General features: G+C 32.4%; 3 protein-coding genes across 3 annotated transcripts; 1 reads left to right on the top strand and 2 right to left on the bottom strand.

Moving 5' to 3' along the window:
- Positions 1–1639: 1639 nt before the first annotated feature.
- Positions 1640–4639, top strand: LOC111909369 (protein SRG1). The gene is made up of 4 exons (XM_023905185.3): positions 1640–1963; positions 2090–2337; positions 3487–3811; positions 4346–4639. The coding sequence occupies exons 1-4, from the start codon at positions 1688–1690 to the stop codon at positions 4586–4588; spliced, it is 1092 nt and encodes a 363-aa protein (XP_023760953.1). The 5' UTR covers positions 1640–1687; the 3' UTR covers positions 4589–4639.
- A 132-nt stretch (positions 4640–4771) lies between these two features.
- Positions 4772–7136, bottom strand: LOC111909367 (protein SRG1). The gene is made up of 4 exons (XM_023905183.3): positions 6672–7136; positions 6253–6500; positions 5692–6016; positions 4772–5153 (listed from the first exon to the last, which is right to left on the bottom strand). The coding sequence occupies exons 1-4, from the start codon at positions 6948–6950 to the stop codon at positions 4887–4889; spliced, it is 1119 nt and encodes a 372-aa protein (XP_023760951.1). The 5' UTR covers positions 6951–7136; the 3' UTR covers positions 4772–4886.
- Positions 7137–7860: 724 nt separating this feature from the next.
- Positions 7861–9297, bottom strand: LOC111909364 (putative pentatricopeptide repeat-containing protein At1g10330). Its single transcript, XM_023905175.3, has one exon. The coding sequence runs from the start codon at positions 9271–9273 to the stop codon at positions 7870–7872; it is 1404 nt and encodes a 467-aa protein (XP_023760943.2). The 5' UTR covers positions 9274–9297; the 3' UTR covers positions 7861–7869.
- Positions 9298–11613: the final 2316 nt, after the last annotated feature.

Below are 11613 nucleotides of genomic sequence, written 5' to 3'. Positions count from 1 at the left end.
CTAAGGTACCAAAGTAAGGAAACAACTCTAGGTTTAAGAAATTAACTTATTAATAAAGAAGAAGGCCTTTCATATGACTATGATTCAAGGTGATTCGTGCAAGTAATGTTGAGATATGAGATGGATGATGAAATCTACAATTGGCCTATTTGGCTAGTTGGAGATAAAATATAATCCAGATTCATATAGTTTAGAAAAACGAGTCGAAATGCCAAGTATTGTTTTCACTGTTTAGTTGTTACTGGAATGTCATTTTCCCCGGATTAAATCATTATTGTAAATAAATGTATGGTATTGTTTCCGTTTTCAAAGTAACTTGCTAACACATAATAACTCTGGTTGGATCTAGTTAAAGTGCATCAACATCATCTTAACATTAAACCCGTCCATTTACTTCATATCTCCTTTTCATCTGTACTAGGGAATAGGTCATTTTTTTATGATGTGACCCTAAAGAAGATGACACAAATTTAATTTTACCTGCATGATGCGAAGCCACAGAAGAAGGCATGCCCAAACTTACAAAAAACATACAATTATTTATAATTTTTATATTATTGTTATCTGTTTGTTTGGCCAATCATATATAAGTATATAACTCCCTTGGCTGGATCTCAATTGCCATGGCCGGCTTTTATGGAGTTACTCTATCAAGTCACTTAAATATAATATGGTTGATTTACTTGTCTCATCTATTTGTTCATTCCTCTGGTTTTAAATTGTACATTATTTCAGTCATGCACACAACCCGTAGGTGGAGTGCATCATTATCATATTAATTTAAATTTTATTTTCTGGTTTGGATTGGATCATTATGGCTACTACAGTTAGTAAATATGCTAGGGGTATTGGTTCCAAATCATCAAAAACAAATCAGGTACTAGGCTCAAGTGGCTGAACTTACCTTAATACGTAGTTGGACTTTGCAAATTCATAAAACAAATAAGTTCAACAATTTGGTTAAAATTAATTTCATTTGCTAGATATTTCAATATCCAACAAAGAAGAAAATGCCCGAAAGAAAAACATTATATTTTTGTCAAAAATCGGTTTGAGCACTATATTTTAGTTTTTTTACAAAAAAAAAAACCACCAATCCTTGCAAAAAAAAGTTTTAATGTGACCACCGAGACCTCTTATTGCAGGTTACCATATAATTGTTATATTCTTTTTTCAGTAAAACCACTAAACTTTACCATTTTTTCTGATTTGACCACTATAGACATTTTTTTTAAAAACATTATTTTTGTGTATCAAGCTTCTTCCTTTATTTACGTTATATTTGACACAAATATTGTTAGGTTGATTTTGTTTTAGGACATCCGACTCCAATAAGTAAGTAGTATTGGAAACATGTTCAAGCCAAGAGATTTTAAGTGTTCATTATTCTGTGGTTATTTCATTGCGCCTTTAAGTTTCATAAAGGATGAGTAGAAAATATCTAAGTTTGCTATACCGATGGTCTTCATCTTCTTTTTCTGTATTACAAATTTACAACTAATAAGAAAATATTTTGAGAACGACACCATAAAAAAGTTCAAATTTTCAGAATTGTTTAAAATATAACGAATTGACAAGCAACACAGCAATTAACACTGTCATGTTATAAGTACCATTATACACATATACACTGCCTTACGTTAATTCCTTTAATATTCATTATAGTATTCTTTAGGACTGAATATCCATGGAAAACCACAAGGATGTAGGGATCAATTTTGGGAGATCACTAATAGTACCATGTGTCCAAGAACTTGCTAAGAAATCCATCACAAAGATCCCACCTCGTTATGTACGCCAAGATCATCAGAAACCTTTTCTCACTTCATCCGATGACACCTCCAATCTCTCTATACCTGTGATTGATCTTCACGCCTTATTTTCAACCGATTCTGAATCTTCCACTTATTCCTCTGAGCTCAATAAGCTTCATTCAGCTTCTAAAGAATGGGGTTTCTTCCAGGTCAGCATTCACTAATTAATTAAGTCTACTTCACTTGATTTAGTCGTTCTTAATTACAAGTTGTTTCAATTCCATGGTTGATTAGGTTTCAAAATCATGATGTTAATATGCTAAATAAATTAACAGGTTATAAACCATGGAATAAGTGAGTCTTTATTAGAGGATTTTAAGAGTGAAGTTTTGAAGTTGTTCAAGCTTCCAATGGAGGAGAAAGAAAAGCTTTGGCAGAAAGAAGACTGCCAAGAGGGTTTCGGTCAACTGTTTGTTGCATCCGAGGATCAGAAGCTTGATTGGTGTGACAAGTTTTACGTAAATACCCTTCCACTTAATATCAGAAATTCTAAACTATTTCAGAAGTTACCTCCCATCCTCAGGTTCTTTTTAATTTCCTACTCCAAATGAAACTAGTTTAATTAAATTTTTAATTTTGCATGCATGTTTGTTAATTACTGGATATATATGCGTTTTAAAAGTGATTATGTTAGAAATAATAAAATGGTGTTGAGTTTTTGTCTAGTAGATAATGTTGGACGTGTTTGTTATTTGAAGTTGTAATGAAATCACGGTGTTGAGTTTTTGTCTAATTCTAATTATGTCAAAATCCCGATTTTGATAGTAGATACCCTTTCTTGATTTGTTTTTTGAAAAAATTATAAAAAAATTATAAAAATTTGAATTTACCACTTTACGGCTTTTACCCTTTACCGGTTTACCGTTTATCTTTTTTTGTTGTGACTAATGTTCAAAAGTTATAGGTTTTGAATGGAAAACTGAATATTGGAGATATTTTTCATGTTTTGAAATTATAAGTTAAAATTATGTTTTTTTTTTAATGGGACCTTAGAATCTCGATTCCGATCTTATAAACCCAAAAATAATCATATATAGAATTGCGATCTTGACAACCTTGAAAGCTATTCTATGAGGGAGTCAAATTAAATTTGGTTGCATTGCTATAAATTGACATTGAAATTTGATTAAACATTTATTATAACTTGTTTATTCTCTTTTTATTTTTACTTTTTAAAGTTATCTAAGGTTTAGAATCTATTACAAAAATAATATATTTATTTCACCCGTTATCCAGGATACTTATCGTATTGCTTTGTTATGTGTACTAGATTACGTGTCGCTTTGTTATCTCTACCACTTTTTAATATATAGGAATATTATATACATAAAAAATGTAGATGATAAGATAGTGCATTTAATTACTATCGAAATACACATCCAAATTAAATGAAGAGCGTATCGAGTTCACATCGTGCAAGTTGTACGTATGATGCACGTCAGGTAAAAAAAAAAAAAACAATTGCCTAATTTGTCGTCAAGTTACTCATATAATTCATTATTTCGTATTCTTTGACTTGATTGATTTAATAAGTGCATGCCTTAATCCAATAAGTTATATATGGGTGTTTCCTATTTGAGTTAATCCAGAAAGAATGAGCTTTCTTCATCATATGTTAACAAATTATTGATTTTCCATTTACTCAAATATTTTTGAAACATTATTTATCCAGTGAGAAGGTGGACACATACTCTAGGGAAATAAAAAAGGTAGCAGTAGGCATCTTGGGTGAAATGGGTAAGGCTCTAGGGATGAGCAAGGAGGAAATGGGGGAGTTATTTGATGATGGGGCCCAGTTCCTACAGATGAATTATTATCCCCAATGTCCTGAACCAGAATTGGCTATGGGATTCTCCCCTCATTCTGATGCAACTGGATTAACAATCCTCTATCAACTAACCAAAACCACTGGCCTCCAAGTTCGAAAACATGGAAATTGGGTATCCGTTAAACCTTTGCCAAATGCTTTGGTAGTCAACATTGGAGACATAATGGAGGTAACAACATAATTCATGATTTCAGCAACATGACAAAAGGATAATCGATTTGATATTTTCAGTCCATTTTCATACAAAAAATAGAATGTGCTTTCGTTGATTTTGTTTATGATACCATTTTACTTTCATTCGGTATTTTGCTTTAAAAGTATAATGCCTTCATGAAAATGATTAAAACTACAATGGTGTAATAGAAGAGAGGTACTATCCTATTTCTTCCATTTAGCCCATTTCTATATTTTATGTAGAGGTGTGCTAGAAAAGCGAACCAAACATATATAAGGTCCTTACTTGATTAGCTATGGGCCAAATGAAAGAAATAGCATCTTATTAATTTTCATTTATTTTTGTATTATAGCATTCTACTTTCATTTCTTTCAAATACAACAATGTACTTCCATTTTTGTTTCTAAGACAATGTACTTTCAAAAATCTCCGAATTTTAGCATTGCATTTGCATTCTTTCTTATTAGGATATTATACTTTGAAAAATCTATCCAAATATAACCGGTAGATTTTATCGTGTGTTTACAGGTTGTAAGTAATGGTGTATACAAGAGCATAGAGCATTGTGCAACAGTGCAATCAAACGAGGAGAGGTTATCAGTGGCAACATTCTACAGCTCCAATATGGGTGTAGAAGTAGGCCCCGCAAGAAGCCTTGTTGCACAACATAATGTAGCAAACTTTCGACGTGTCGCTTTTGAGGAATATTACAAGGATTTTTTTGCTCGAAAGCTTGATGGTAAGTCAAACTTGGAGTTTATGAAACTTTAAGAGTTATATAGTTTGAACTATATCGTTGGTTTCTTTTGTTTCGTGAAATTCAAAATCGTTCTAAAGTATTGTTAGAAAAGTTGGTAGTTGTAGTTTAGTCTCATTCTCAACTTTTGTATGTCGGGTATGTTAACCGAGTTTTTTGTATAAATAAACATCTTTTGTATGTGTTCACAATCAACAAAGTAAAAGGTTCATTCATGATAACCTCATAACCATATCCTTTTTGCCTCATATAATGGAGCTTCATACTTCAAAAAGAAATAAAAACAAAAAACACAACAAACCTATAATTCAACTATGTAACATTTTTCTTCAATTCTTCAACTTTCATATAATCCAAGAATGACTTTCCATCTAGCTTTCGAGCGAAAAATCCCTTGAAATATTCCTCAAGAGGGACTCGGCGGAAGTTTGCTATATTCTGTTGTGCAACAAGACTTCTTGCGGGCCCCAATTCAGTACCCATACTCGAGCTATAAAATGTGGCAACCGATAATCTCTCGATGTTTGAATGCACTATTGCTCGATGCTCGATGCTCTTATACACGCCATTAGTTATGATCTACAAACAAATATCAAATTTGAGGTTTTTTGGGTTTTGGTTACACAACTAATATGTCAACTTGTTGAATTCAAAATTCGAAAGAGAATGAAGATCTTTGTTATATTTTGTAATATATGTAAGCAAAAAATATTCCAGAATGTATATCTAACAACACAACTAATAGCTAAGGAATGAAAAATGGAAATACCTTAAATATTCAATGGGTTAAATGCAAAAGAAAGCAATGTATGTCCGTTGATTTGTTTACTATAGCATTTACTTTCATTTCGTCCTATTACAACATCCACCGAAGTATAGCAATGTCATTCAAATAAAAAAGAAATATCTACTACTATCATTTAGTAGATTTTTCGAAATATAATGTACAAAAAAATGAAAACACGATTCTATAATTGGCCAAGTATTTTAAAGTACAATTTCTCAATAAGAAAAGAGATACCCATTATTTCTCAATAAGAAACTACATTACTATAAAACTATTTCTTTGCATTTAGCCCGTAATTTAATTAATCAAGGAACTTATATATTTTATTACCTCCATTATGTCTCCAATGTTGACTACCAAAGCATTTGGAAGAGGTTTAACAGATACCCATTTTCCATCTTTTCGAACTTGAAGTCCCTCTGTTTCGGTTAATTGATAGAGAATCGTTAAAGCATCGGCATCGGAATGAGGAGTGAATCCCAAAGCCGATTCCGGTTCCGGACATGGAGGATAGTAATTCATTCTCATTGACTGAACCCCATCATCAAACAATTCACTCATTTCCTCTCCATCAATCCCTAGAGCTTTAGCCATTTGACCTAAGATAGCCATTGCTAGCTTTTTTATTTCCGTAGAGTAAGCTTCCAATTTCTCTCTACAAATTTCTTCAAAGTTGTTAAAACAATTAGGGTTGTGTTTCTTTTTTTCTTCACATTATATATTGTCTGGATCGATGATTATGATTAAAAGATATATAAGAAAACGACAATATAGCAATTTTGTAAAAAGTGAGGACTTAATGGAGAAAACCTTTCATTTATTTAAGTTACAACAATCAATAACAGAACATTCAAAGTTATAGACTTTTCATTTGTAGAAGGAAGAAAGAACCTGAGAACCGGAGGTAACTTTTGAAATAGTTGAAATTGTCTAAGATTGTGTGGAAGGGTAGTTATGTAAAACATGTCACACCAATCAAGCTTCTGTTCCTCTGATACAACAAAAAGCTGACCAAAACCTTCATGATTGTCTTCTTCCTGCCAGAGCTTCTGTTTTTCCTCCATTGGAAGCTTGAAGAAGTTCAAGACTTCCCTTTTAAAATCCTCTAATAAGGGCTCACTTACTCCATGGTTTATAACCTGTTTTTATCGACTATATGAGCTGAATACGATATAATGGAAACAAAACTTTGATTCCTAGCATATGTTAGTACTTGATTTGGATTTCATCATGATTTGCAATCCAACAACATATACAATTTCTAATTTACAAGGATTAAATCGAGTCAAATAGACTTTAAGAACACTAACCTGGAAGAAACCCCATTGTTTAGCAGCTGTATGAAGCTTACTGAGCTCAGAAGAATACGTCGAAGATCCGGAATCGGTTGCAAATAAGGTGTGAAGATCAATGACAGGTACAGAGAGATTGGAGGTGTCATCGGATGAAGTGATTAAGGGTTTCTGATTATGATCTTGGCGCACATACCGAGGTGGGATCTTGGTGATGGATTTCTTAGCAAGTTCTTGAACACTTGGTACTATCAGTGATCTCCCGAAATTGATCGATTCATCGTTGTGGTTTTCCATTGGTCAAAAGAGAAGAGTGCACATGCTTACTACTTCTTTAATAAATAATGGGGGGAAACTAGACGATTATAAGGGGGTTTTTGAAACGTTTTTTAATTTTTCCAAAAAATTAAAAAAATAGTTAAAAGATGATTGGGCAATGCTCTAAATCTTTTAAAATAACTTTTTTTTTTTTTGTGTGCAAGAAGAAATGTTAGTGTTTCAAAAGTTATAAAATCCTGACTTTTAGGGCTTTTTAATATGAAAAGATGACTTTTAATACAAACACATTTTAAAAATGACTATATTTTGAAAAAAGTCACTAACCAAAAAATCATTTTACAAAAAGAATTTTTAACATCAAAAATAATCCCAAACACCCCTAAGATGGACTTTATTCCTATTTCCATTGGTCACAAACTACTACTTCTTGAGTTCTTGTCGCCTTGTTCAATGCGTATCAACTATTTATTTCAAAAACTAATATTAAATTCTTGCTCAATTTATGTAACAAAACACTCTAGTTTCCGTAGTATTTAACTACACTAAATGACATGGCATTTTGTTAAGGATGTACATAGGATTTTTTTTAAAGCCATATAGGATAAGATAATGATAGCATCTATATACTATGTTTGTAATTTTGTAAGGAGTGGTAGCAAGTAGCAACTAAATATTACTGTTATTTTATTTTGGAATAAAATAAAAAGAAAAAAGAAGCAGTCAATTACAACCCATTTCTCTTCTCTTTCATGCCTTCAAGTAGACTTTTCGTATGCCTATGGTAAATGAAAATCCATGTACCAAGCTTCAAATTTACACTACATTTTCCCATGACTCAATATATTCGAAGTCAACTCTTTTAAAGAAACTATTTTGTTAATACTAAAAATCTAATATATGCAACCCTAACATTCGTTAATGTGCACAAACTAATTCTTTACATTGAGTTAACCACACTATAACCCGGAGGCTTATGAACACCTACTCCAACCATAACATTCCTCAAAAAGGCAGCATGACCCCAATTCTCAACATCAGCATAAATACTCGATAAAACTATATATTGACCACATTGTTGAGGGTCTACCTCAAGAAGCCTTTTAGCCACCTCATTTCCTAAATCAATATCCCCATGAAGTTTACAAGCTCCCAAAAGAGCACCTAAAACAGAGGCATCAGCCTCAAATGGCATCCTACTTATGAAATCTTTTGCTTCTGCTAAAAACCCTGATCTACCCAATAAATCAACCACACATCCATAATGTTCCATTTTTGGAACAACACCAAATTGAGGCAACATTGAGTCGAATAATTCTAAACCTAAATCTATAAGGTTGCAATTTGAACAAGCAGCAAGAATCCCAACAAAAGTAACTTCATTTGGATGATATCCTTCGATCTTCATCTTATCAAACATTTCTAAAGCCTGTTTATCTTTTCCATGTGAAGATAGAGCACAAATCATTGCATTCCATGTACATGTTTCCTTTTTCAACATACTTTCAAACACTTTAGTGGCGTAATCTAAATGACCCGTTTTCCCATATAAATATATCAGTGATGTCCCGATAAAGGGAGTTACTTGATCCTCGTTCTTGATGATATATCCATGTATCTGTTTCCCAAATGTAACAGAATGAACACAAGCAGAAAGAACACTAACGAATGTAGCTTCATTAGCTTTCACTGAACAATCTCTTAAACACCTTTGAAAAAACCGAATTGCAGTGTCGTAACACCCTCTCTTGTTGTACCCGTTGATGATGGTAGTCCATGAATAAACATCCCTCACAGGCATTGATTCGAAGAAGGAAACAGCAGAATCCATATCCCCATTCTTGCAAAACCCATCAAGCATAGCGTTACAGGAAACAAGGCATGGTTCAGGCATTTCATCGAACACCTTCTGTGCATAGGAAAGACAGTTGCTTTTAGCATACAAATGAATGAATGATGTTTGTACAAAGGGATCTGATAATACTCCGCGCTTGAGGGCTTGAGTGTAAAGGGGTTTAGCGATGAGGGAAGGGGTTGTATAAGCAGCAACGGTGGCTTTGGTTAGTGAAGGGAAAGTATGGGGGTTTGGTGGGATGTTATGGGAAAGCATGTGGGTGAAAAGGAGTAAGGTAGTGTGAGGGAGATGGATATTGAGGTAAGCTCTGATGAGAGTGTTGTAGAGTAAGGTGGGTATCCATTTGAAGGTAGATGAGTTGGTGTTAGGGTTAGGGTTAGGGAGGAGATTACCGCTGATGATGAGGAGGGAATGGATTTGCTTGATTTGGATGGAGTTTTTGATGAAACGTTGAAGGAGTTGCAGTAGAGATTCCGGCGAGAGAAACATCCCGGAGCCAATTCATTGGATGGTCAGCTGAAATAACGAGACAGTATAAGATACGTATTTAATTATTAATTAAAAATTTTAAAAAGCAAGCATAGATTCTGAATTTTAATAAGGAAAATAGAAACGACAAATTTTCACCTATTTTTATATATTTTTTAAAAAGAATATCCAAAAAAAATGACATATATAGATATCAAAATCGTAGATGGGCTTTTTGTCATTTTACAATGACGAAATCGTAGATAGCAATGATTTCTTCCGACATGTTAACTTTACATGCTATTAATTCAAAATTATGTACTCAAAGCTGCATAGTTTCATTTATGACCGTTCATTATTTTGATAAAATCGAATTATTCAATTGGACAATTTGGATTAAACTATTTGGTTTGGATATTCGGATTTTTGAATTGGTTTTTAACGAAACCGAATTATTATTTTGGATTTCGGATTGGTTTTGGTTTATAAAATAAGAACCGAATAATCCAAAAAAAACCGAATAAACATTTATTATTTATCTATTTATAATATAGATCCATAGTTATTTATTAATTTTGTAATTTATTTTTTCAAATAGGTTCAAAACGTTTCACCCGATAAAAAAAACATTTATATGTATTTTCTTTCAAAAGTTTTCTATCTATAAAATATTTAACTATAATATATCTTCTTAGCAGTTGTTTAAAAATTTCAAAATGTAACTAACTAATTTGTTTTTGGTTCTTATGTAAAGTTAGGTAATATTATAATTATATATCGTTTTAAAATGTTTCGTTTTTTGAAAACCGAATTATAAAAAACCGATCCAACCGAATTGTAATTGGATCGGATCGGATCGGATTTGAATTTAGATTGGACTATTCGGATCCATTTTTTGAAAACCAAAATCAATTTGGATTCGCTTGATTGGATCGGATCAAACCGATCCATCCAAACGAACACCCCTAGTTTCATTTTGCAGTTCATCCTTCCACGGCCGGCCTAAGCCCAGGGCAAGCTGGGCCACAGCCCAGGGCAGCAGATTTTATAGGGGCATCAGATTTTTCAAGTTATGATATATATACATAGATATGTGCCATTTAGGCTAATAAGAATTTGATCCATATGACCACAAATCCGGTCCGATGAAAAAGGAAGGCACGACCTAATAAAATTGAAGGCGGAAAATTGAATTGAACCAGCAAATAAAAGACAGGTATGATGATTCAAACACAAATAACGAGGAGACAGTGGGCAAGGTGAGAAGACGAGGAGACAGGTCCGGGTATGATAAAAACGATCAACAAGAAACAATATTAGTCCCAAGATATCATTGTTGTAAGCCTTCCCTCGGGATACTCTCGTTAGCTCCAAATATTGAAGAATGCATTTTTAGTTAGAAATAGTCTTTGATATTTTAATTTTTAGGTAGAATCGGTCTATCATTTTTTCATATTTACTTCGAATTGGCCTCCGATTTTACAAAGGCTGATGGTATTTGTGTGTCTTTTTGCAGATTTAGGTTTTGTGTAGTGAAGAACATGATGATTGAAGCTGTTGTTTCATGTACCTAAACCGATTACAGAAGCTATGAGTTCTGATTTGCTTCTTACAAACCGTCATTTGATTATTATTATTTTTTATTTTTTTGACAGAAATAATGTTTTGCAATAAATAACAGGGAATTTTATTTATATGTTTATCGAAGCATTATTTTCAAATAACTAATACTCTAATAGGTTTCAGGTTTTTGTTAGCCATAGAGATCGCGCAATGCTTAAGAATCTAGTTGTTATAAACAACCCACAAGCATCAGAGTATGCATTAGTTTTATTTCCACTTTTGAGAATGTTTTCTTCTAATAACTTTACATATTTGTCCATGAAAAATCATTAAGATATATATTGATTCTTTTAAAAAGTTACACATTTGTCTATTAGAATATATTAATTTATGTTTTTATAGCACCCAAAAGGCAATACACTCTTTTAAAAATTCAAACGGAATTGAATAGATTAAAAAAATCTTGTAGCAACTACCACTTCTACACCCTTTATTTGGTGTTTATTAACCTTTAGACTCATGAGCTGATATAGAAGTCTTGTTTTTGGTTTAATTGAAAGAAAATGCTACCAACGTTTTAAACTTTTCTTGAAAAAATTGATGCACCTGAGTAGGAATAAGGAGGTGGATTGGGATTCTTAACATGAAGAAGGTTGACGGTGATAGTGATGTGTTCATTTGATAGATTTTGATTTGGATTATTTTTAAATTTATATTGGATTTTGAATGGTTATATCTTTAATTTTAAGGTTTGAAATTTTTAACATATAAAAGGAATGTTATAAAAGATGAATAAGA

This window comes from Lactuca sativa, chromosome 1 (assembly GCF_002870075.4).
Source record: "Lactuca sativa cultivar Salinas chromosome 1, Lsat_Salinas_v11, whole genome shotgun sequence".
In the NCBI taxonomy this organism is placed as follows: Eukaryota; Viridiplantae; Streptophyta; class Magnoliopsida; order Asterales; family Asteraceae; genus Lactuca; species Lactuca sativa.
Note: the sequence above shows the minus strand (reverse complement) of the source record. Positions and strands in the feature narration are given on the sequence as shown.

Excerpts from the sequence above, each read along its gene's own strand:
- LOC111909367 (XM_023905183.3), bottom strand. The coding sequence starts at position 6,950 with ATGGAAAACCACAACGATGAATCGATCAATTTCGGGAGATCACTGATA. Across the intron at positions 6,501-6,671 it reads AACAATGGGGTTTCTTCCAG|GTTATAAACCATGGAGTAAG; the intron begins GTTAGTGTTCTT and ends CGATAAAAACAG. Across the intron at positions 6,017-6,252 it reads AAGTTACCTCCGGTTCTCAG|AGAGAAATTGGAAGCTTACT; the intron begins GTTCTTTCTTCC and ends AGAAATTTGTAG.
- LOC111909364 (XM_023905175.3), bottom strand. The coding sequence starts at position 9,273 with ATGTTTCTCTCGCCGGAATCTCTACTGCAACTCCTTCAACGTTTCATC.
- LOC111909369 (XM_023905185.3), top strand. The coding sequence starts at position 1,688 with ATGGAAAACCACAAGGATGTAGGGATCAATTTTGGGAGATCACTAATA. Across the intron at positions 2,338-3,486 it reads AAGTTACCTCCCATCCTCAG|TGAGAAGGTGGACACATACT; the intron begins GTTCTTTTTAAT and ends TTATTTATCCAG. Across the intron at positions 3,812-4,345 it reads ACATTGGAGACATAATGGAG|GTTGTAAGTAATGGTGTATA; the intron begins GTAACAACATAA and ends GTGTGTTTACAG.